The following is a 25,329-nucleotide window of genomic DNA, read 5'->3' on the forward strand; positions in this document are numbered from 1 at the left end:
CCGAATCCTCTTTTTGCACAGAAAAAAATTAAATATATATTTCTGTTATCTTTTCCCACGCTGGGCAAATACCTCTTCCTTTCTGGGTGCCTCCTTCCTCAGCCACACCCTCCCCCCCCCCAGCAGCAGCACAGGGGGCAATACAGAACCAGAACAACCCCTCTTTGCACCCCACAAACCACTTGTGCAAACCCTCTGGTGCTGCTGGCTTTTTCCTGCCTTGCCAGGGGCCATCACACCCCAAGAACCAAAAGGTGTTGGGACAGACCTTCTGCAAAGCCGGCTTTCCCCACCCTAACTTCTTTACATGATATGCATTGTTTTTGCCTTGTTTCACACTTCATTTAGATTTTTAGCTGAGACCCTAATTATGCTTTGCAGATGATGCAAAGGGTGCAGAAGCACTCCCCAGGCCACGCTGTAATTGGCTAGGAAGAATTGCCTGCCTGCCATCACTTCGAAGTGTGCCGTGGCTAATTGAGCTCCTCGTAGCCGGGGTTGATGCCTCAGCTCATCTCTAATGTGCAGCAACCACAAATCAAGGAGCGGGGCTGCGCTCGGGGATCACTAGAATAGAAAGCACCAAAGAGTTTACTCCTCAGCACCTCCCACAACGAGGAGAGAGGGCTACTTTGTTCAGCCCTTACAGCAGAGGGGAGATGCTGCTGTCTTCACAGCAGACTCCCAGGGGATCCATTTCCCCCTTCCCTGCCGCAGCTTGCAAAGCAAATCTAAAGTAGACATGCTGCAAGCAAGGATGCAGCCACATCTCCTAACTGCAGGGATCAAAGATAGCTGTAATCCCAGCGGGGTTTACAGCTGTAATCCCAATGGAGTGGGCTAGTGGCTGCTAACAAATGCTTTGGGGGAAGAAGTCAGGCTGGATTTGGGTGACTTGATGGAGAGAGAGCAGAGTTCCCGACTGGAAAGACCAAACAGGACTTGATCCCTCAAGTTCAGATGGGACAAGGAATGAGAACCGGTGAGGGAGGAAGGAAAGCCCTGAAGGATGCTGTTCTACCTCCTTCCTCGTCTTCCTCCTCAATTCTTGGCCCTCTAATTGCCACATAACTTGGCGCCACCCTCTTAATCCTGAAGGAGAAAACCCTTCCTACCTTTCAGGTGTCTATGGATCTAGCTCCGGTAGTGTGTGCGAAGACTTCCCATCCAGCTGCATCCTGGTATCCAGCTGCAACAGCCCCGACATCCACAGGACAGACTTGGGCCAAAAAAAAAATAAAAAAATCCTATTGCTTTGGGTAAAGGAAGAAGAGTTAAAAAACAACTGCACAGCAAAAACAGAGGAAGAGCATGTATTCTTATTCCACTCACCTATCCCATGTTTTCTGGGGGCTTGCATTCACATGTGACTAGGGATTACTGGCCAGCATTTGCCACGGTTTCATGATTTCGCCAAGAGCAGCAGAGGGTTATAAAAGCTCCTCTCGCAGAGCCCAGAAGCTCAGTCTCTCCCCTTCATGCCCTGCTTAGGACCTGCCAGGGAGCTGCAGGGTTTCTCAGCACAGAGCACCTCCTGCGGTGACCCTCACGGCCAGATTTGCCAAGCGGGCACCCAAAACCCCATCCCTCTGCAGCTCTTGTGGAGTTAACCGAGCGGCAGCCTTGCCATTGCATTGTTCCACATGTACGCCCTGTTCCGAACCGGCTTCATCAATATTGGCTCCCGTCTTGCTGAGCAGGGTGGGACCTTGTTTTTCTAGAATAACAAACCGATCTTGCTGTGTGCTGGCGGCGTGCAGGCTCTCAGAGGGTTCCCAGAGACCCGCTTTTAAGCTGTTTCTGAAGGTATGATTTTTGTTTAAGTCACCCAGTGTTGAGTTAGGCACCTGGGAGGAGCTGGGGATGGGATCCTCTTCTTTGTGTGGGGAGCACCTGGCCTGCTGGAGGCTGCCATCTACATGACAAGGAACGAGTGGCAGCCAGATTTACGTGAGGGGGACATGGGACAGGGTGATGGACGTGCCACGGCAGGCCTGTCCTGCCCCACCTGTGCGATGGCAGAGCGGCCGTGCACATTTTTTGGGGTTGGGCTAACTTACCCAGCAGTGCTGGGGCAGCTCACAGCAGACCTTGAAAGGTGAAGCTGATTTGGAGCAAGTCCCAGGAGTCTTAGGCTGAGTGTGGTGGTTCAGGAGACATTCAGCCTCGCTGCTTTTACTTAAATAGCTGCTTTCCTGCTACATAATTCAGATGCAGGTTCTTAAAAATAAGAAACCTCTCAGGTGAATGACAGCCAGCCACAAGCTTTAAGGTCTCTGGGTCTGCAGTGCAGAATCAGGACTAATGGATATATGCAATCGTTTGCCTGTTAAACTACAGGTTCTTTTACCTTCATGCTATGCTCTTCCTGAGGGTTATACTATAGGTGAATTCCTCTGGATTCCATAGAACTGCTCTTCAGCCTGCCTGTGATTCTTTGAGAATTTTTATGGCACAACAACTAGTTGCAGGTTAGCAGTGAGTTAAATTTCTCAGCCAGTTTTAAAGGCTCCCCTTAGTCCATTTTTTTTTTTTCAGGGAAGTGTTTATTTAGACTGAGATTTAGCTCTCACCCACACAAGGATGTCTCTGCCAGTCACTTCCCGTTCATTTCTACTGCTTCATCTCCAGTGGAGGTGGATGGGGTACGTTATACAGAGCATATACCCCAGCAGCTGCACGTGGTCCTGCAACAAAGGTACAGATAATACAGTCAGTGATGAGAAATCATAGAAGAAAATAGCTGGTATGAACAGCAACATCTTCTGAGGTGAAGAAATCACGCACATTTAGGGATTCTGTGCAGGAAGTTTCACTAAACTGATTCCTGCTTTCAAGCTTGCTTTGGGCTGTGTAAACCAGCAGTAATTTCTTGGAACAGACCTCGTCTGAAGCTGGGCTCTGTTTCTTGGCTGCTCTTGTTTGCTAGAGTTGGGTGAAATGTTTGCTCCCTGCAAAGATTAGTGTTCTAACCTCATCTTAAGTAATCATGAAAAAAAAAAAGAAAAAAGAAAAAAAAAACCACCACCACCACGTGCTGTTCCTAACCAGAGCTCTATTGTGAATGGGTGTAAAGGCCTAGGGGGAGGGAGCACTCATCCCTGCTCCTCTCCAGATGGATTCAACCTTCTCCTGAGAAGGATGATAATGCTCTTAAAGGATATTTACCCTAAGAGGACTGGTTACTTAGGCTAAGCAGGATGAAAGGCTATGGCGAGCCATAGCCTAATGGACCACTGCCATCTTTTCTCTTGGAGCAAAGGGACAGAGATGGAAGTCCAAACTAAGCTTCTTCTTCTTCCTAGGACTGTCAGGTTACTTCTAGGGACAGATGACAAACTCTCCAGATCCCTTTCTTCAAATTTCCAAACAGAGGCCTTCCCTTGGCTCCCAATACAGGGACCTAGCATGTTCTCATGCGCTCTCCCCAAGCATCTTCTTGCCAGGCACTGTCAGAAGGCAATAAGGAGAAGGGACAGTAACTGAATCCTAGTTGGAAGGGACCTTAAAGATCATCTAATTCCGACCCCCCCCACACCAGGCTGCCCAAAGCCCCATCCAACCTGACCTTGAGCACCTCCAAGGATGGGGCAGCCACAGCTTCTCTGGGCAACCTGTGTCAGTCCCTCACCACCCTCTGAGTAAGAATTTCTTCCTTATAGTTAATCTAAAACTACCTTCTTTTAGTCTAAAGCCATTTCCCCTTGTCCTATCACTCCACTCCCTGATAAAGTGTCTCTCTCCAACGGTAGGAGGCAGCAGTGGTATATCCTATATATAGGGCAAGGAAGCAGGGTGAGAAGAAGCTTGCAGGGAAGTCGCAGGTGTGGCACATTTCCAGCAGTCTTTCATCTTGGAAGACTGTAAGCTGCTTTGTCAATTGCTCTGGCCAAAAGCAGTGAAATCCAGCAGAAGCCTGCCTGTGTGGCAATGATGAGTACAGATCCGTGATGATGCAGCAGTGATCCAGTGAGCACAAACACACGTAAATAATATTGCATGGCCAGCAACATGACTAATTAATTCTGTGTGTATGGGCCTAAGCTGCAGTTTATGTATGACTTGAATACAGACCTTTTCCTTCCCAGCCTGCATCCTGCTTGGGTCGTACAACACGGTGAGGCAGTGCTAGCAATGCTGACCCCTTTCTTCCTTCTCTCTCTCTCAGAGGAACAAGGCATGACAGAGGACAGATCCATCACGCTCACCTTGCACAGCTTACAGCTGCCCTTTTCCAATACCTGGAAGTATGGGATCTTGGCAATAGCCATCCTCTTGCTCCTGGTGGCCCTGACCATCTTAGCTTGCCAGGTGTGTCAGCTCCAGAAACGCCACAGGGCTAGAAAAAGTAAGTATTGGGCAACAGTGCTCAGCAGCCACCAGGGGCCTGTTTCTGCTACCTTTTCCTCTCAAAAAGCAACTTCCATCCTGGAGTAGATGCAGGAGCTGAGCATGGCTTCGCTAACAGCTATGTCCTCGGTTTTTATGCTTCCAACTGCAAGCATTTCTGTCGCAGTCACTGTGCCACGCACCATGCCCAAGGTGCCCTGACCTGAGGCAGGCAAGGGACCAGGTCCCTCTTGCTGACATGACGTGGAGCTGGGGCAGTCCACCTCTCTTGGTTGCTGCCTGTAAGGAGACAAATGGGGCACACGTTTCAGGACCCCACAAGCATACCCTGCAAATACAGTTGTTGTAGGCTTGCCTCAGCAGGTTGTTGCCTTGGACTCAGCAGGTCCCACTAACAAGGCCTTGCTGGTGACAACATGGTCCCTGAGGGAGGAGAGGTCAAGACAGGCTGTAGGATCCGTTGTCCTTCTACCCGTACCCAGCTTTTGGGGTATCCCATCTAAAGGTCCTGATTTCCAGAGATGGGATTTTTTAAACTCTGGGCTCCCTAAAGACTTTCAGAAACTCCCAAATAAAAATCCCATCCTCAGACTTTCAGCCTCCAAACATCACCATCTCCAAGCTGGAGATCACTTACTTGGCTTTTCTGTATTCCCACAGAGAAGAAATACCACAGTGAAGACAGGGTGAAGATAAAGGCAGAGAATGGCTTTTGGGGGAAGAAGATGCCACCTTTCCTGCTTGACACCTCTAAGGCGAGCAATGAGGATTTCAAGGCAAGTATGTTGATGCTAGGGCAAGGTCAAGAGCCATCGTTGTTGGCAGAAACCCCACAGGGTCAAGAGGTGGGCTGACTGACAGCCTCTCAACTCTGCTAGAAAACAAGATGCAAAACCCTGTGGCAAGAAAACGTATAAAGAGAGAATGTCTCCAGCTGAAAGGAATGGAGGAAGCAAAATACTGCTCTTTCACTTAAACAACAACTCTTCATGTGGGGTGCCAGGGCCAGACCTGTGTCAGGGCCATGAGCCCGCTTACCCTGTTTCCCAGGCAGGACCAGACAGTCCCGGAGATACACAGGAGGAAAGGGGGGGAGCAAAAGAAGCAAAGCACTGACACATGAGGACCCCAGTGCAGTGGTTTTATGGGTACTGCAGTCTGCCCACAGCCCCGGTGCACTCAGGCCATCTGTGTCATCGTCCCTCAGCCTCCCAGCGGGTACTGGGAGCGCCCTGGGTGAGTTTTGGGTGACAAATTCAGATCTAGACGTCTCCTAAGTAGGGCTGCTAGGAGATGCTCCAGCTCTGCAGGCTGCAAGCAAGATGTAGGAGGTAGGTGTCACAGTGTGCAGCAGGGACCTTTGCAGCTACTTCAGGTGTTTTTGGGGCAGTCACAGAGCTCATGGAGTCTGTCACTGAGGGAAGTGAAGAAACCCACAAGTGCCATTTCTGGGGAAACTGGTGAAAAACCTCACTCGATCAGAAGTTTCACGTCTCCTTGCTTCTCCTTCATCCAGAATTTATCCGGTTTTCTTGAAGAAGCAATTGCGGGCCTTTCCCATCCCCTCTCCCTCCCCCACAACCCACTTTCTTCCCCACTTCCAGCCTGTGCCTCTGTTATGGGAGGGATGTGGTTTCCAATAAAACGAATTCCTCAAGTTCCTGCTGACCTCCCCGCAGCTGGCCAGGCCTCGCTGCAGAGCAGGAAGCAGAGCAGAAGTGAGGCGGGCACAGACGGCTCTGCAGCCAGCCGAGAGCCTGCTCAGCAACAGCCCCAAAATACCATCAGCAGCTGCTGAGTACAAAATGGCTATCGCAGAGCTGCAGCTGCTCGTCTCTCACTGGAGAAAAAAGCATGGCGAGAAGGGAAAAATGCTAAAAGAGTGGCCATCCTGCACAGCCAGGCGGCTGCGCTGATGCCCGTGCTCTCGCTGGTGCAGCATGGCTGTTGGGCTCCACTGTGCAGGGTGCTCAGCGTCACATCAACGGTGCTCATTTGCAGAGAAAATGAAAGCAAAGAACACTTTGAAGCTGCTGGGGATGCCCCAGAGAGGCCCCCATGGCACAGAGCCCAGCAGAGGATGTTTGCAGAGCAGTACCTGGGGGGAGCGGGAGCTCAAATGCAGGTCCCGAGGGCAGCAAAGCTTCTTCGACCTCTTTCTTCCCGTGATCTGAACCAGCGAATGAGGCTGTGCTATGCCAGGGAGCTGGCCTGTCAGGCGCTGGCATGACTGCACGAGCAAAAGCACTAGGTATCAACACACCTCCTGTGCCTACCATTGTAGGAAAAAGAAGAAAATTCAACACCACCACACTTTAAAAGACCCATCTCTCTCTCTTCCTCTTGTCCTCATTTTCCTTAGATGACGGAGTTACAAGCAGGGCTGGATGAGCCACATTTCTGCCCCTCCTGCAGCACCACCGAAGACCTGAGCAATGATGGGGGACCCCTACCCAGCTCCCGGGGCAAACTGAAGTTCTCTCTCCTCTACCGCAGAGAGCGATGTGAGCTGCTCGTGAGCGGCCTGGAGGCATGGGGGCTGCCAGGCCGTGGGCACACTGGGTCTGCTGTCTGGGCCCGACTGCTGCAGGAGGTCCCGTCCCGCATCCCCGGGCTCCAGTGCGTGGTCCAGGAGTGGAGAAGCCGGGTGGTGAAGAGCTGCAGCAGGCCAGCCTTCGGGGACCATTTTGTCTGCTCCCTGCGGGACGCCGAGGTGGAGAAAACCACTCTGAAGCTGGAGGTGGGCTGGGGCGCTAGCTCTGGTAGCAGGCATAGAACATTGCCTTGACCGCAGGCCTCTTGAGGTGTCTCCATCTCTTACCCCTCTGAGGAACAAAAAAAAGGGGTTGGTAACTCTCCAGACTCATTCACCAGGTCTTCTTGGACTACAGCCAGCTGAGATGTTGGCTCTTTGGCGACAGAAATAGGACCAAGGTCACCAATGTCATGTGGCACTGACAGACAGAAGGGTCAGAAAGCCTGGAGACCCTAAACACTTTGGCTTTCAAAGGGGTGCCTGACTGGTTTCTTGGACATTTTAAGGCTGTAGGGATGGTTTGATTTCCCAGAAATCTGTATTTGCTTGTGTTCTCTTGTCCTTTGTCACAGCCATTCCCTATAGAAATCCCCTGGGATGCATGGTCCTGCAGTAGGGTATGGCATAGAGGCTGGGGCCTGGGGTAAACGCATGGCTGCCCCCTGAGCTGAGGGATATCCCCCAGTGCTGGCAGGGCAGAGGTAGCTGATGGGGATAACATGGTGAACAGATACAGCCTGAAACCTCTTCTACCTAGTTCTTTCTTACTGTGGTTTGACAGCTTCGGACTTGCCTCACTTAGAGCCAGTTCAGGTCTGCCTCTATAACGCTGCAGTGTAGCCATGAATGCCCAGGGATTTTAAATGTGCCTTGGCAACAGATAGCTGTGAGACACCCTATACACTGGGGTGTATCTGAAATGCATGCTGAGGGGAGAGCAGCAAAGCCATCACCAGTGAAATCCACAGCAGACAGGACATCTCCCAGCCAGTTCCACTGTTCTCTCCACAAGCCAGCAGTCAGACACGAGCCAGCAGTGAGCTGGGGCAGGAAGATGAAGTCTTTGTGCTTTCTTCCTTTTTCCACTTTATTCCATGGAGCCCAGGAGTTCAGCTGGAGGCAGAGGGAAGTGGATCACCCCAAAATTTGGAGTCTCACAAGCAGCAGAGAAAAGACAAACCAGAGCTGGGACAAGCTCACAGGTCTGGAGGTGTTGGCTTGAGGTGCAACCAGCCAGCAATTTCCGTTTCAAAAGACGTCAGTGGGCTAGACAGACTGTAGGTCTGAATGTGAATGGTGATCCCCACGTGTTGCTGCAGATCTCATGTTCCCTGACTAATGTCCAGACTCACATTACTTCAAAGCCCCTCTGATTTGGCCGTTACATTTTCCTGTCTCAGTTTTGTTTACTCCTCGTTCAGTTCTTGAGTGCCACTTTCACAAGCAAAAGCACTTGGCGGGTTTATCAAAGGAAACCACCACAGCAAAGCAACAGCTTGACATGGCTGCAGCGGAAGGGCAGGAGCACAGTGCAAAGAGGAGAGCAGGGCTGTGCAGGCAGAGCAAGAGGTGGAAGGAGAGACGGAGGTGGAGCTGCAAGAGACCTCAGGGGAGCAAGACTGCTAGCTGCTGAAGTGGTTTCACGCTGCTCCCTTCCAGACCCTGGCAGATTCGTGCACTGACGTTGAGCTATAGGCTCCGAGTGTGACAAAGCGACAGCAGTAAATCTGTTCCCCATCAGGCAGCAGTTTTAAGTGATTTCATTTGAAAACTAAAACACACCTGCATAAAACGTGTGTGCAAAGCCATGGCCACACACTGTGACCGTGCTCCCAAGAGGGAAGCAAGCAGCAAAGCCTGGGAGCTCAGAGCAGAGCTGGGAAACGGCTGCATGCCGGAGAGCAAACTGCTGGGGAAACAGCTGCGGAGGGCAGGCACAAATCAGTACTGAAGCCACGTGTGAGCACATGCAGAAAAGGTACCGAGCTGGCCCGGAGCAAGTGTGGGCAGCTGTCAGAAGATACGCTCTTGTGCAAGGGGATTCCAGCGACCACCCAGCCAGCTGGGAGGACGCAAATCTTGCACAGAGCGAGGGCAGGATTCAGCAAGGCCAGAGGGGCCAGGCCATTAGCAGAGGTGGAAACATTGCTTCTTGTGGTACTTCTGCATCTGAATTTTGCTTCTTACCGTGGGCATCCTTTGCTATCAGGACAGCCTGGCTCCCAAAACCTGGTGCCCACCAGTGAGAATGGAGACATGTGGAAACAGGCAGATCCCCTTGAAGGAGGTGTGGGCCACGTGGATGTTGTGGCACAGCTCCGTCCCACACCTCACCCGATGGACATGCCTTTTTCCTCTCTCCCACAGGTTCAACGGTTTGACAAATACTCCAGAAATGCTGCGCTGGGGGAAGTCAGGGTTGCCCTGAGGGAGCTGAAGACTTCCCGAAGCCTGGCTGTGTGTGCAGAGCTGCAGAAGACCACAAAGGTAATTAATGACTAACACATGGCCTTACCCAGTGTGCCCACACAGTGCCAGGGAGCTGCACGTCAGTACAGCCACCCGTTAGTTTTATTAATGGAAAATCCCATCCCTGCATCCCTGGGATCCATCTGTGGGATGCAGGTGGTAACAGACCCCTTCTGCTCCCAACACTCTGCTCAGGTAGGCTCTCCAGGAAGGCTGGGGGCGTGGAGTTTCAAATTGCCTCTTAAAGGTGAGATCTCCAGGGAAGGACTGAGGCGTATTGATGACCAGGCTTATGTTGCAGCACCTTTTCCCTTCTCCACCCACAGAGACAAGAGTTCACACTGCATTGCGCTGGCGGCCATTTGGTTTGTTTAGAGACTGATGGGTCCAAAAGGAAAACACGTGATGTGTTCCAATAAAGAATTAATAATGGTTTTTAAATGATAGCTGTGTATTTTAAATGGTTGCTAACAACAGCAGTGCACAATGTAACAGAGAAAAAGTGGCATCCCAAGTCCAGCAACTGGAACAATTAACTGTGTAAGAAACATTGATTTGTTGCTTATGCAGGGGAACTTGGTGCAAAATGTGAGCAACGGGAATTTAGTTGCAGTCCTGCTTCTCATAGCACCCCAAAATGTCACAGTCTGCAGTCTCTAGCGTTTCCTGTGGCCCTCTGGAAAAAAAAACACTGTGGTACCATAAGAATTAGTACTTTAGTACCATAAAATCAGCACAGATGTGGTCTGTACAGTAGTACCTCATCTCTCACCACCCCTAGGAACAAGAGAGAGCTGAAAGCCTCTTTCCTATAGCCCAGAGCAGCTTGTTTAACTCTGCTAAGTGATGGTTTGGGTACTGATGCTCCGTGATGCTCGCTAACAAACCAGTCTGGGTTTGGTGAGCCTGAAGACTCAGAATTGCACCTAGGTAATCCAGCTGAAGGAGAACAGGAGCTCTCTTGTTCCTCACCAGGAGAAAGAGAAACTGCTACACCGAACAAATAAAGAACCGATGCTGGCAATTGCTGAAAGTTAAAAAACTAAAAGTCAGTCTCAATAAAAATGCTGAAAATCAGGGTATGGCCAGAATGCTGCAGTGGTCCTGCAGCCTCGGTTGATGGGCCACTAAGAGCACCCGGGTGATCTGCAGAAAGTTTGGTGTGTGGTCCCGGTGGCAGCAGATTGTTGCACTGGCTGCTCACGGCATGCCCTTCTGCCCTCCACAGGACATCGTGGGAGAAGTGCTCGTGTCGCTGAAGTGCCTTCCCATCTCTCAGAGGATAGAGGTCGGGCTGCTCAAGGTGAAGACGACCCCCCCTTGCAGCACTGCAGGTAAGAGTAAGGGTTTTATATCCCCTGTTGGCTGGGCTTGTTGCTCCTCTCTGTTCTGCTGCCCGCTACCTTTATCTCACCCACACAGAGGAGCGTGGGGGTGTTGGAGAAGCAGGTCCCTTTCATGCCCATCGCACCCCAGCCTTGGCAGAAAAGTGCTGCTGAATCAGCCCCCAAGGCCCATCACACTAATGAAACACCCAGCTACTTCTTTCAGGCAGCGCCTTTCATCCTCTTCCCTCCATCACAAGACTTGAATTCCCTTTCTCCGCTCTGCAGAAACCCAAAAACTGGATTTCATTACAGTCCTGTTGCCCTCAGTATGGAGCCAATTTGCTTTTCCTCTTGAGGATGCCCTGGGGTGAAGGAAGTGCAGAGATACTACGTTGCTCCTTGGGGCTGTAACCAGAGCACTGCTATCATCCTTCAATCTCCACAATGAGATGACACCTGAGAGCAGCCTTAGAGATGCTCTGCATTGTAGATAAGCTGTAAACAGCTCCTTGCCCTGAAAAGGCTGAGGTAGAGCCACCTTTTTTTCCTATAACCCAACATTTGATTCAGGCAACCAGCCCGACTCAGCCACACTTCAGATTTTGGACCCTTGTCTTATGTGGATTTCTCTCCTGCACCAAGCAGTGAGTTGGAGGAAGAATGGGAAGCCGTTTTCCCTCTGTAGCTCTCAGCACATGAACAGCACGAAGGCAGGCAGCTCTTTGCTTTGCCTCACTTTGTGTCCTGCTCTCCCTCTTCGCTGTATTCCCAAGGTAACCCCTTGGGACTGAGAGAAGCACAAGAGACTTTGATATCCCTGGGCTGCTGTCTCCTGGGCTGAACTGTTCCCACAGTCTGGGCTGAACTCTTCCCACGGCCTTACGTGCTCAGAAGATCTCTTATCTGAACCTCTAAAGCCACACTTTTCCATTTCACTAATTAAATACAGTTAAAGCAATTGCAAAGGCTCCTATCTGTTGTTTCATTCTGAGCTTTGCTGCAGGTGTTGGGTTTAGCATAAGCATTTGTAGGACTAATAAAAGTAAGCTTTCCTCCATCGTCCTGTTCCTACTAACTTCAGAGCTTGTTACACAACTGCAGAACTACTCAGAGGTGGTCCTTGTCAATCGTGCTCTGCCTTTGCAGGATGGTGAGGATCACATAGGTCCTACTCGCTACTTACCTATTAAGATGCGATTGCCTTGGCCAAGTGGTCTGATTTCCAGCGTTGCTGAAGCCAACTGAGACAGAGACAGATGCTTCAGTGCTCCCAGGCACCTCTCTTTCCCTTTCTCTTTCCCTCCCAGATGTATATGCGAGGATCGATGTTTCCTGCAGGCGCCATAGACAAAAGCACCAGAAGTCCAGGCCGCGGGCCCACACACCGCTCATCATTTTCAATGAGACTTTTCTGTTCCACATGCCTGAGCCTCCAGCGTGGGACTGCACCGTGCTTGTCTCCATTTACCAAGTGGGCTCTGACCCCAGGCACCTCATCGGACAGGCCACAGTGGGGAAGAGCAGAGCGAGGGAAGCGTCCGACCACTGGGACCTCGTGAAAAAGTCCATCCAGCAGCCCGTAGCTAAGTGGCACCCTCTCCTCATTTAGAGGAGCACCGGTTCCTCATGCTGAAGCTGGCCAAGTTGTCTTTCACGAAGACAAACAAGCAACGCTCGCAGCGGGCATAGCTAAAAGATGGGTCAGAGCCTGGAACTGTTGATAAGACAGAAGTAATGATCTCTTCCTTGTTTGGCTCCCTCCCACTCCGTGCTGCTGCTCCTGGTAGGGAGAAAGTTCATCATCTCTGCTGGTCCCGTATCATATTTAATATAGCAGCAGGGTTTTAGCAGCACCTTGGGCTGGAGAAGGCTTGCACCTATGGTAGGAAATAATGCCTGCCCTGAGGTGCTCACTGCTTTGGGTGGACAAGAGGAAAAAGGGGATGGGGAGGAGGAGTCACGGCTTAACATTTCACCTGTCTCCCTGTCCTGGTCTGATAAGAAGAGACCCATTTGTCATTTCCTACACTCCTAGCATGTCCTTCTGACTAATTTCCCAGGCTTTCAAGGTGGCACATTCCCTCACATGGATGGCAGCAGCCATCCTCCCTGCCTGCCTGCAGGCAGGTGTGGGTTGGAGCTCCAGCTTTCCCTTTTTACGTTTTTTTTCTTAGTGACAGTCCTCAAAAATCCTATCTCTGCTCCAGTCACAAGACACGTAAGATGTCACCTTATGAGAAAGCTGTTAAATGTGTTTTTGCACACAGTGTGACCAAAAAAAAATAATGGTAATTTAGGTCACAACGGCTTACATGGTGTGGGAAGCAAGTGGAATGAGGCCAGCAGAAAAGAAGAGAGAGGAGGATGTGCTGGTGCTGAGGTCCTGCAGCCACCAACCCTTGCACAGCTCCTCTTTGTTTGCCCTGAAAGGTTGCAGCACAGACCTTTAGTTGTGCTGCCCTTGCAAGCAATTACTGAGTGCACGTGGCCAGCAGGTCTGACAGGCCCAAGCAGCTACAAATTGAGGAAGAAAAAGGTGGCTTATAAATAAAGAGATACTATTTCCCTATGAATATATACATTATACAAATAAAGACGTACAGGCGTGGATACAGGTGAGCAAATAGCTCTGCAAATCCTACCAGAAAAACATCACCAGAGCAAAGCACTGTCAAACAGCAGAGCCATATCGTTCACTTACTTTCCCCATCTCAAGGCCAACCTGCAACAAATAAATCAGCCTCTAGCTCACAGGTGAACACACCGCTTAGGAGACTGTCAGTGCAATGAGTCAGTGTGTTTATACTGTTAAACTATTAAGATAATTTTAATCCTTGAACTGTCAAAGCTTCTATAATTAGCCTCCAGCAACTTCAGATTTGGAGCTATTAAAATGAATTGGAGATTTATTTCTGTGCAATTGCTCATCCTGGCTGTTGGCAATTTGACTGGTTTGGGTGTGCCTGTGTTAGCAGGACTCTGAGCGTTAACCACAGGCTTGAGTCCTTGCACAGCTTCTCCAGCCTACCCTTGGAAATTACAGACATCACAGCGTTCTTGGGATCGGAGCAGAATTCCCTGCTGAATTGAAAGGAGAAGTGTTCGTGACCCACAAGTTCCTGAGGAGGGACAGTCCCACAAAACACGCAGTGATGGTGAACATCCCAAAAGCAGCACCGATACAGACAATAGCAGCACGAAGCGCCGGGGATTTCACTTGCTTGCATTTCATCTGAACTCAAAGAGAGATCTTAATTATCTGGAAATACTCCTTTTTTTTTTTTTTTTTTTTTTCCAGTCTTTTTGCTTCCTTGGTAAGAAATTTCCCTCTGACAGAGTAAATACTACAATATGTGCAAGTAGCTGTGTGTGTGACTATTACAGCCCTGCACCCCAAGTGGTTAACGTGTCTGAGCAGGGCTTCAGACAACATCATGCTGATGCTTCCCAAAGTCCCACCAAGCCCAGGGCAGCCAGTGAGACACGCAGTGTCCTCACACCCCCTGTGCCTATGGGGAACAGTGCCCCACCAGCCTGTACAAGCTCCCGGGGACCTTAGCTGTATTTAAAAAATGAGTTATTGGGCAGGACGCCTCGCAGAAATGAGCAGTGCCTCCCATGTGGGCAGGATGCTCACATGCTGCAAGGCTGGGAGCGCTGGCAGGGCATGTCCTGCTTGGCAGAGCATCGTGCAGGGAGCTGACACAGATCTGCGGAGGCGGCCGGGCACAATAAATACCTCGGGAGGGAAGGCCAAGGACACCTGCACCTGCTTGCCGGAGTTTGAGGGAAAATAACTGAGAGCACAACATCTGCTGTTTCCTCTCCGCTGCTCTCAGGGCATCGTTACCAGGGTGACAACGAATTAAGCGCTCCCGTTGCCAAAGCAGTCGGAAGTGCCTGTGCTGGCCGCTGCCTGTCCTGTCCCCTTGGTCTCATGGTCCTCGGGGACAGCAGCCCCCAGCACCTTTGGGGTTTGTCCCCACGGGCACCATGCACAGCCCCGCGAGCTCTCCCTGGCACGTGTTTGGGACGCAGCGGCTGGGGAGGGAGCATCTTTCTCCTTGAGAGAGTGCCGTGACCCTGCGCACAAGGTGGGGCTTCTGCGAACTAAAAATAATATCAGCTGCTCATGGATTTGCCCACGGAGAACAGCCGCCAGCCAGGCAAAGTCATTTTGGGGGTTGGAAGCCTTGCACTTTGGTGCAGGGGCTAACAGCAATGCATTTGGTCCACCTTGCTCTGGCACTGCGCACAGGACAAGCACAAGCCTTCACTCAGGGGTCTGAGCACCCACCAGCATTAAACTGGGCACCTCCACAAGCCCTTTGTTTCTGTGTGGCACTGAGTGCCCAGCTGCCGAGCCCCTCTGGGATCTGGCTTTTGCTTGGGGTGCTTGCTTGGCTCTCAGGCTCGTTTCGGGCTCTTCCCTTCCCCACTGACGCAGGGGAAAGCCGTCCCCCCGTGCCTCTGGCTCCCCTCCAGCCGGGGCTGTGCCAGGCTTTCTGGCTCTGGGCTCCCTGCACGGAGCACAGAGAGTTCAAGCAACAAACACAGAGCATCCTCTGGCCAGGGAGCAGCGGAACCGGAGCGGAATTCCTGAATTCAGCAAACACGATCCGTGTCTGGCTGCTGTCACGACGGAGATGCGGCAGGAAAAACAACGCTGCAAACAAGGTGCATGTGTGGGGGCTGAGGCAGGGAGAGGAAGAGGTGTAAGCAAAAGGAGGAAATGTTACACGGGGCCAAATGAGACTCTAGGGAGAGGCTCCTTCAGGTACAAGTGATTCAGCCAAGTGCAGCCTTAAGTTTGTTCTTTGATGAGAGGCAAAGACTTTGCTTCACTCAGCCTGTAGCCCTAGGAGAAACTCTGAGCCTTGGAAATGAGCCCTCCTGTTGCCCTCTCCTGCCGCCAGTTCTGCTCCTACAGGGATGGTCTTGCAACCGAACACAATTTGCTTTAACTCTTTTCAGAGCAAAGAATAAAATTTGGGCAGCCAAACCTCGTAATTCAATTTTAAGCACCCAGCACAGAGACAAAAGATGTCTGAAGGCTTAGCGATGTCTTAACACTCGAGGTAATTCCTAGTGCATAAAGGGGGGGAGGGGGGGGGGGGGCGGGGAGGCTCTTATCTTATCTCCAGGGGACGATAACCCCAGCTTCAGAGCAGAGCACTGGCTGGGGACAGCCTCTCGTGGAGGAGTGCTGTGGTCCCCGGACAATCGCAGCACTATGAGTCAAAAATAGCAGCTCCGTCCTCGCCATGGCAACCCTGCGGACACTGAATTCAGCAGATTTTGTGAATGGAATGACAACCAAGTTTCTCACCCATGGGACAGGTCTCCGTGAGGCACCTTGCACTTTTTCTGCCCATGCTGCTGGACACAGGGACCCCGCTGGATTAATTTCTTCCCCCAGCAGCTCAACAAACCAAATGCATTTTGAATTTCTCTTATTCCAGCCCCAAAGAAGTCTGCAAATCCATCCACAAGCCTTATCTCCAAGGGCAGCAATCCGAATTTCTGTTTTTTTTTTTTTTTTTTTTTTTTTTTTTTTAGCTCAGCAAGACTGACAGCTGGAAAAATACATTTAAGCGAGCATTAACAGGTACCGATAAGGAGAGTCCTGGAAAGGATCCAGCTGGTGTGGGCTGCAGCATGCCCCGTGTGTACACAAGGTTCCTGCTACACCAGCAGCTGCGGGATGGTGGCCAGGACGGGGACGTAAAGCAGAGATAGGTGGCCACATGGGTGGGGGAGCTGCTGAAGCAAGATGTTGATGGCTTAGGGAAAGTTGGGATTATGAACCGGCCAAAGAGAGCTCATGGAAGTTTGCCGTCTGCCCTAATACTTGTGTGGGGTGCAGCGATTCTGTGTTTGCACTGCCTTACTGCAGTACAGCAGCCACCCGGGGCCTGGGCAGCTGAAAGCCGACAAGGAGACAGAGCAATGTCATTGCTTCTGGATTTCCCCTTCTGAAAAACCCTCCCCTGGAAACCCCCTCCGGGAAAAGGAGGCTTCTTTCCATCCCTCGTTTGAGAATGATGCTTCAATATCAGCCCTAATGTCACCCTCTAATGTCACAAAGCCTGCCAGTGGAACCCACCTCCCTTTGCAATATTTCATAAAAATCAGGTCCTTTCTCCTACCACCACAGCTCCATTTTTAAAACAAGGACAAAGGCTTATCCATCCCCCCCAAGCAGGCACGAAATGGGACAACATGCTCCCCAGGTGACATCATGGAAACAGAGCTCTGGATATCGTTTTCCTGAAGCACTTGGATAATGGAGAAATGTTTCACGGGCCCTCCCATGCCTAAGGAGTTTCTAAAATGCAAATTGAAATAAAACCCGGCTGACCAGATGCCAGATTCAGACTATCCAGTAGCCTGCACATGTCCTCATGGATTGTGAAACCCCCTTTTGTAAAATAGGTTCTGCTCTTCAGAAACACCCGGTGCTTACCATGGCCCAGCTGGAAGTCGCTGCTCGGGGGCTGAGCGTGTTACATCTGCCCAAGACCCCTCTCTGAGGCTCAGCTCAGCCCTGTCTGCAACACGTTTTCCCCCGCTGCTCTGGGGACTGGTGATGGGGATTCTGCTTAAACTTGTTCCCTGAGAAAATGCAAGCCCCAGCGGCGCCCACGTCTCGCTGCCAGCTGTGTAAAGACCTTTGCTTGCAGTAACGTTTTTAGAAATATATATACGCCTCTGCTGCCCCAGACTGCTTGTTGCCCAGGTCAGGTAATTGTTGCACTTTGTTTACTTAAGATTAGGCTCTTTCGTCTGGGTATCCAGATGGGGAAAGGTTAACTTTTCCTTTTCTTTTCTTTTCTTTTCTTTTCTTTTCTTTTCTTTTCTTTTCTTTTCTTTTCTTTTCTTTTCTTTTCTTTTCTTTTCTTTTCTTTTCTTTTCTTTTCTTTCCTTTCCCTTTCCTTTCCTTTCCTTTCCTTTCCTTTCCTTTCCTTTCCTTTCTTTCCTTTCCTTTCCTTTCCTTTTCCTTTCCTTTTCCTTTTCCTTTCCTTTCCTTTCCTTTCCTTTCCTTTCCTTTCCTTTCCTTTCCTTTCTTTTCCTTTCCTTTCCTTTCCTTTCCTTTCCTTTCCTTTCCTTTCCTTTCCTTTCCTTTCCTTTCCTTTCCTTTCCTTTCCTTTCCTTTCCTTTCCTTTCCTTTCCTTTCCTTTCCTTTCCTTTCCTTTCCTTTCCTTTCCTTTCCTTTCCTTTCCTTTCCTTTCCTTTCCTTTCCTTTCCTTTCCTTTCCTTTCCTTTCCTTCTTTCTTTCTTTCTTTTTCCCTTTTCTTTTTTTTTTCTTTCTTTTTTTTTTTTTAAGGCTTCCTGCACAGGTGCTGATGTTTTGGAGACACCTCTGGTCCCTCTGGCCAGTCTGGTTCCCTCCAGAGCCCTGCATGCCACAAACCTGTTCTTAAAGCAGCCGTTTCCCCAAGGTATACAAAAGATGGTGGGATTTTGAGAAAACGCCCTCAGCAAGCAGTCTGCAGACACCTTGTTCTCACCCATGGGAAGAGAACTGATCCCTTCCCTAAATGAGAGAGAGAAAGACTTGTAGATTTGGGTCAAAACCCACATTAAACGTGTGCCCGCGGGCGCCTTCCAGAGAGTGTCCTTGACATCTGGTTTTAAACATATGTTAGCAAGCAACCCCATGCCTCCAAGCAAAGTCACGGTTCCCAGAAGAACGTCTTAATCATTAACCACAAAATACGTTATTTCCCTGCAATTTAGAAAGCACAGCTTGAGATCGAGATAACAGCAAAGGCCACCAGGACAGGCACACAGGCCCAGTAGCGCCTGAGAAGCGGGGAGAAGTTGCAGAGGGCCTGGATTTGGGCCCGAAGTGGGACACGAGAGGTTCCCTCGAAACCCCGGGCAGCACGGCTGTGCTGTGTGGGTGCTGGAGCCCTGGCACAGGCTGCCCAGAGGCTGTGGGGGCTCCTCCTTGGAGAGCTCCAAAAGCCACCTGGACGTGGGCCTGGGCACCCTGCTCTGGGTGGCCCTGCTGGAGCGGGGCCGGGACCAGGTGGGCCCAGAGCTCCCTTCCCACCTCAGCCATCCCGTGGTTGTGTCTGCAACGAGTCCAGGGCAGGACTCTGACTGTACACATCCCATATGGACTTGTTTTGGTCTCTACTACCTGAAAAAAATAAAGGTTTCTCACACAAACTGCTCTTACTAGCCCAAATGTTTTAACCAAAAGCATCCAGACATTGCTGAGAAGGTCTCCAGTTCAGGGAGGCCTCCAGATCTGCCTGTGCTCACTATGTGAAGGTTTTACACACAGGAGGAAGGGTTCAAATCAGCGAAAGGTATCACAAAATGAAGCATTGAAAACGAGCAACTGGTACCCACAAAGTTGTTAATCAAGATGTCCTCAAGCTGGTTTCTTTTTCTGTATATTCACATGTTCAGATGGCCTCCTGCAAGTACAGACTGGATACTTTTTGTTAAACAAAGGGACCCAAAACTCTCCTGCGGCCCTGGAAGGCAGAGCTTTGTTTGATTTTCTGAAGGCTGAGGACAAAGGAGCCAGTGAGGGCTGCAAACAGAGGTCATGCTGTTGGGTTTCCTTGCAAGGGCACCGACCTGGGGGCAGATCCTCTCCTGTGGTCAGCCCAGCATCTTTATCAGCTGCCCCACAACCAGCCTGCCCTGCTGCCGCTCACTCTCACTGCACACACAGCATTTGCTTCCAAGTACTGAAGCTGAAACCAAGTTGCTCCAAAGGACGGGCAGGGCCCAAATCACACAGACATGGAGTTCCCAGGGTCTCCAGCAGCAGGCGAGGAAATCTGGCACCGAAGCAAAGCAAAGCCCTCTGCTTTCTCCCCTCTGTTTGCAGAGCTCATGCCGTCCTTTGCCTGCATCTTAACGCAGAATTCAGATAGCTTTCTGCTGGAAATCCAAGGCAGGGCAGAATGGCAGCCCAGTAACTAGTCAGCGCCTGCTGTCTTCATGGCAACCCTGCCGTAATAAACCACTAAACCAGCAGCCGTGAGCCGTGTCCAAACCCAAACCCATATGGCACGAGCCCACAGCCACTTTTGCCTCACATGAACACGCATAATGACAATCTAAGCCCTCTGTTTTTACCATTTTACCTTTTTCCATCTAAGTGGGTGGCAGCAAGACACATCCGTAGTATGTCTCTTTGCCCCCCAAAGGACCTCTTTTTTAATTTAGTGCTTTTCCAAAGCTAAAGGATCAGATATGAGAAGGGCTACCACAAGGTAATTAAATCTGAAGAGGAAAAAAGAGCCAAGTAAACACTTGTAAAAGTAAGTAGTTGCAACATGAAGCCATAAAGCACATGGAAAATATGGCTACATCGAGCAAAAGGGCAGAGATCAGCGTACATTCTTCGGATCTGTATTAGAGGGAGGTGAAGGTTAAGCCAAGGAAAGCTATTGTTTTAGCTGGGGCACGAGGAGAGAGCTCTACTGAAAGCCCTCCTCTTCTGAGTGACATCCTCTTCTTCTGCACCGGGGTTAGAAATTCTGCACAAAGGGCAACTGGCCTTCGTGTGAGCTGCCTCCAGTTCTTTACGGAGGACACAGCAAGAGCCACTGAAATCCCTTCCAGTGATCCCAAAGAAGCTGGAACTGCAGGCAGAGTTTAAGCCCAAAGTTCCCCTGAGGAAGGAGTGGGCTAAGCAGAGCCAGGACGGGCAAAGCTCTGTTGCAATTTCTGGGACAAAAAGTGTAAATAAGCTGTCGACCTGCTGACCTCCAGCTACCACAAGGGGCCAAACCAAACAGTAACACTTAGCTCCACTAGATCCTGAGTCCGGCTCCCTCAGGACCAGATCTGGTGAGCACCAGTTAAAGCTATTAAAATTATTTCTTTCTTCATCATGCACTGGAAGGATATCAAGCCGCACAGGGTGGTTGCTCTCCAGGCTCTGGTGACTCACTGGAGATGGGCTTTTAAAGCTTCCTACGCTTCCTGCCCTCTGTCTCTGTAACTTCACACGTGTATCTTGAGCCCAGCATATCACCACATGTATTTCTGAGAGGTTGGCAAGCTTGTACTTGCAGAGCATTCAGCTTTTCCAGAGACAAAATATTCAGTTGCTTTCCAAAATAAAGCTAGTTTGATGTGTATTTATACCCACGTTACCAGGTTTATGCTGTTCTGCCACTGAAAGAATCTATAATACACAAGTACACTGGAGTTAAAGTTACTCTTAGAGCAAAATATGCAGTGTGAACAGAAAGTGATTACTGCATGTATTTGGTCAAATCCACGCCAAGATTTCTGCAAACCTCCAGCAGCAAGTGAAAGTGAGAAGCCTGGTTTGGGTGTCGACAGTCAGTGAGGATCTGGTGTCCCCATCCGTGGGGCATTCCTGTCTGGAGGATCTTTGCTTGAGATCCCCACTCCAGCCTCCTGGGCTCCTTTGAAACCACCCCAATTTGTTGCCAGCCCTTGCGCGGTGCAAAGCTCGAGGCACAAAATTAGGAGCATCGTTCTCACCCTTCCAAGAAGGAAATCCTGTTTTCTAGCACTTTCATAAAGGAAAGGGCTGAGGCATCCCAAGACAAAGACCGGCACTTGCTAAGAAGAGTTTTGGGACACCTGGGAGGCCACAAAGCAGCCAGGCAAAGGCAGAAGCATGGGCCAGCGGTGGGGGACCCCGCTCCCTGGAAGCTCCATGCTGCAGGACACACTTTGCCCACCCAGGTGGGGAGCCAAGAGGTATTGGAAAGGCACGGCACGGCATTCCCCTGCCACCCACACAGGTACGCACCAGCCACGGGGAAGGTTTAGGGTCAAACCAGTGACTTGTGCCACCGGGGCATTTGTGCAAATGCTATTTACAGTGTCTCGTTTCGCCCTTTTTTCTGTTCCCTTCCTCTTTTTGGGGTTATCTTTACTTTTATGGGAAGTGAGAACACAAATTTTGACACAAACAACAGTTTCAGATCTAACCTCATTGGACCTCGTGTCCACAGAAACTGCTGCTTGGGTATGACGACTCATTTTTCTTTTTTTGACTTTTTGATGAAATTGAATGGTAGAAATTACCATAACCATGTGATCCACATGCTCCTCAGGAAATAAACTTGTACATTTATAGGTGTACAAATTCCTACTTATATAAATAATTTATAAAAGCCTGCATATTTATAAAAAAATGTGGGGAAAGGAAAGGAAAGGAAAGGAAAGGAAAGGAAAGGAAAGGAAAGGAAAGGAAAGGAAAGGAAAGGAAAGGAAAGGAAAGGAAAGGAAAGGAAAGGAAATTAAGATGTAATGGAAATAAATTCATCTTACTTTCAGTTGTTTACACTATCAAACTGGAATGAAAAACATCTCAAAGTGAATTTCAAAAATCTTGAGTCTTCGGTCTTCACCCAAAGCATAATTTAATGCAAATAAATGATTTATTTTATTTCTGAAGAGAAACCAGTATTTTTCCAAATTACTCTACCAAAGGATTTATGAAATAACCATTTTCCTTTACAGCTGTAGCCTTCTAATTAGACTTTCTTTGTAAGGTGACTTTTTAAACCCTTCAGAACTGAGACATTACACACAATCCTCTATAATCTCTTCCTGGGGAAATTATTGTATTATTTAATACTCTTTGTCTCGGGTAATTACAGCAGGCTTCCTTCCGCCTTTCTATTTGTTGTTCTCTTTATTTACATCTGCAATAGGCTTATATGGCCATGGTCTATACTGACTTCCAGTTCACACAGTTCAATGTGGTGCAGTGAGATGTAGCTATTTAAACGAAAAGAACACAGGCAAATTTTGGGTTGCAATGCCCTTTCCTTTGGTGTATGTAGACAAGACAAATCTTGCATGGTCGTTTCCTGACAAGCTGCAGGAGGATGTGCAATGGCAGGGGGAAAAACGCAATGCAGAGGAAAGTCTGAGAGTTTCCAGTTGGCAAACACCAGAGCAGAGTTCAGCAACTTTTTGAGATTATTGCAGGTGGAGCAATGACATCAAAATGTTTGATTCTCTGCCCAATCGGAGGTTAAGTGTGCTACTTGAAGGTAGGAGATGCTCTCTCCAAGCAAGGGCACAGGCAATTGGTAACGTTTTGACCCTTTACAAGGCTGTGCCTTCTGGCTCTGCTCTCTTCTGGACTTGGTGGGAACAGGCGGTTTCGCACGGATGCCATCACAGGCTGCCAGGACTCCTGAGCTCTGCTGGGCACCATTTAAAATCTGCTATGGTGCCACCTTAGACAATTGCCAAATCTGACTTTACAGCACCTTGAAAGCTGTAGACTTCTAAAATTAGGAAAGATGGCTGATTCCTGGGTCATATTTTATTTTTATAATAAGGGAATAATGAATAAAAATAACATTCTTTTTGGCGTGGCAGCAGAAACAGCATTTGCAAGGCTTTCTGAGCCAGCAGAGTGGGCTGGACCTTAACTGCTGCGTGCTATTTATTCCCGGCTCTGCCACAGACGGTCTGTGACCTGTAACAAATCACACCACCTCTGCTTACCCTTCTGCCTTTTCTAGTACCATTCCTCAGACGAGCACTTCAGTCCCATGCTGGGCTGAGGCTCAAACCAATTCCCTGTCAAGAAGCTTTCTCCTAAGGCAGTGTTGATGCGAGTCAGATCAGGCTGCATTCAGAGTGCATTGGCTGACTCCTGCTTAATGAAAACAGCAGATACAAATCATACGTGTCTCTGTTTGCACATTATAACACGATCACACTTAACCTTGAGCCAGTAGGAGCTCTGCATACTTTGAAAATGAAAGCCATAAACAGTGAATTTCACATCAGGAAAAAACAAATGGACTGCTTGCCGGTGATCAGCTTTGTTGCCTGGGTACCAAGTACAGTAGCTCCTTTTTGCTCCCTGCCAAGGCCCTGTAAGCGCATGCTGTATTTTATTTCAGTCCAGAACCATTACGGCTATTTATTCATCTCCGGTGAAAGCTCCATTTGGTGTTTCACGTTGACATAGGCAGGCAGGCATCAGAGATGATCCTGCCTGCATGCAGAGGGAGCCTGGCCAAAGCTGCCTCAAGGATCTTTCAGGGAGGATTTGAATTGTTAAAAGCCTTATTCTTTGTAAGACACAGCAAACTGTGCTTCTCCCCCCCTACCTGCTTTTTTTTGCAAGTTACAGAAACAATACAGGGCTGTGCTGCGCTGCCTGGCAGCTGCTGTCAGCTCCCAGCACCAGCTGTATCTCACTCCTATAGCTGAATTGTGGTGGAGAAACAGCAGCAGGTCAGTTGCATTCTGGCTGCCAGACTTGTGATTTTACTGTTCCTAAAAAGCTGTGATGGTTTACCATGGATGTGGTCTGCAGAGAAGGAAAACTAGTATCTTGAGGCATCAGCAGATCCAGTCACTGTGATTTAACACAGCAAGCCAGCTTAACACAAGAGAAAGTACAATCCTTACTGACAGCAGCACATCTGATTGAGACACACACACACACAAAGGGAGGGAGTGACATTTTCATATAATTGCTTTTCAGAAAGCAGCTTCAAAGAGGAATGCCAAACAGTTGTGTTAGCATCTTCAATGCTGGGGAATGGGGATTTGCCAGTGTAGCTTATACTAAACATCTCACTTCCATCAGTTAACAGCAGGTCCTTTCTCCCGTGTCTGGGCTTGCAAGGTGATGTGGACACTAAGAAAAGAATTTGAGTAGTGAGATGTAAAGTTAAAACAGGAAAAAAAACTCAAGTACAAGTTCTCTCTGCAAATCACATGGAGGAAGGATTAATCAGTTTTACATTGCCCGAGACTAACTGTAACTATTTTGAAGTTAAAGAAATAGAATAATTATAACCACATTTATGCCAAGCCCTACGAATATGGCTTCACAAAACAGTACCCCATTACAGAAGTGTTGATACTTATAACTAATTGCTTGGCTAGTTTAGAAGTGAGCTTAAACCATTGTTACAAGATTGACCGAAATTAAGGGACTATAGGAGAAAACTGGAACTGTAGTAGTCTTATATGTTCAAGGGAAAAAAGATTAAACGATCTATCCTTAGGAGGCAATCTACAGAAAACTACAGAAAATACAGAAAAACTGCACTTGGAAGAAGAGCCTAAGCAGTGATTTCTGCTCACTAGTTTTGAGTTACCTGTGTCCTCACTCAAGCCTACCACACACCAGCTGGAAAGAACCTCCCCCCTTTAAAATACTCATTTAAAAGAGACACAAGACAGCATGTTTTCATGTTTTGTCTTTTTTTGTCTTCAGGGCCTCCTCCCCTAGAAGGAATACAGCTCTTTTAGGAATAAATATTTTAGGAATATAATACAGCCCTTTTCAACTAGCTGCATAACATCATTCTGAATTGTTTCCATCCCTTCCATTAGCCCCTGCCCTTCCCACTGGATTTACTGTATGCAAAAGCATATATTAAATGCCTTCAGGAGCCTTGATAAATTACCCAGATAGTCATACTACAAATACTTCATGTGGTATGTCAGTAAAACAATACATGCTCATAGCTTTCACCTTGTTTTTTAGCCTGGTTAACAGGACAGTGTTCCAACTGACCCATTAGCCATTTAGTGTAGTTAACAAGACAGGAAAGCATTGAAACCTAAACCTCTTCTCACCTCTAAAGCTCAGTTTAAGGTGTACAGGTTTAGTCTACCTTTCATCATTTGCTGTAACTGCCTTCC

General features: G+C 49.1%; 1 protein-coding gene and 1 long non-coding RNA gene across 3 annotated transcripts in view; one reads left to right on the top strand and one right to left on the bottom strand.

The window, feature by feature from the left end:
• The window catches only part of LOC121070687, a 17,645-nt gene extending 1,892 nt beyond the window's left edge, over window positions 1-15,753 (bottom strand). Inside the window, exons 1-3 of the long non-coding RNA XR_005820171.1 lie at window positions 14,423-15,753; window positions 2,574-2,687; window positions 1,116-1,189 (exon numbers count right to left, since the gene is read on the bottom strand). This is a non-coding gene — a long non-coding RNA (uncharacterized LOC121070687). The remainder of the gene's footprint in view (window positions 1-1,115; window positions 1,190-2,573; window positions 2,688-14,422) is intronic.
• LOC121070686 (synaptotagmin-6-like) lies at window positions 1,364-21,404 on the top strand. Of its 2 annotated transcripts, XM_040558207.1 has the most exons (8): window positions 1,364-1,806; window positions 4,169-4,348; window positions 5,011-5,126; window positions 6,713-7,090; window positions 9,254-9,373; window positions 10,584-10,689; window positions 11,991-14,050; window positions 21,394-21,404. In XM_040558207.1, exons 2-7 carry the CDS (start codon window positions 4,180-4,182, stop codon window positions 12,290-12,292), a joined length of 1,191 nt encoding a protein of 396 aa, XP_040414141.1. In that variant the 5' UTR covers window positions 1,364-1,806; window positions 4,169-4,179; the 3' UTR covers window positions 12,293-14,050; window positions 21,394-21,404. The 2 variants fall into 2 exon arrangements, with proteins under 2 accessions (XP_040414141.1, XP_040414142.1); XM_040558208.1 differs by lacking the exon at window positions 1,364-1,806 and having other exon boundaries at window positions 4,248-4,352.
• Window positions 21,405-25,329: the final 3,925 nt, after the last annotated feature.

Source organism: Cygnus olor, chromosome 5 (assembly GCF_009769625.2).
Source record: "Cygnus olor isolate bCygOlo1 chromosome 5, bCygOlo1.pri.v2, whole genome shotgun sequence".
NCBI lineage: Eukaryota > Metazoa > Chordata > Aves > Anseriformes > Anatidae > Cygnus > Cygnus olor.

Bases quoted from the DNA above. Each gene is read 5' to 3' on its own strand.
- LOC121070686 (XM_040558207.1), top strand. From the start codon at position 4,180: ATGACAGAGGACAGATCCATCACGCTCACCTTGCACAGCTTACAGCTG. The intron at 7,091-9,253 runs GTGGGCTGGGGC...TCTCTCCCACAG, and splicing joins AAACCACTCTGAAGCTGGAG to GTTCAACGGTTTGACAAATA. The intron at 10,690-11,990 runs GTAAGAGTAAGG...TTTCCCTCCCAG, and splicing joins CCCCCCTTGCAGCACTGCAG to ATGTATATGCGAGGATCGAT.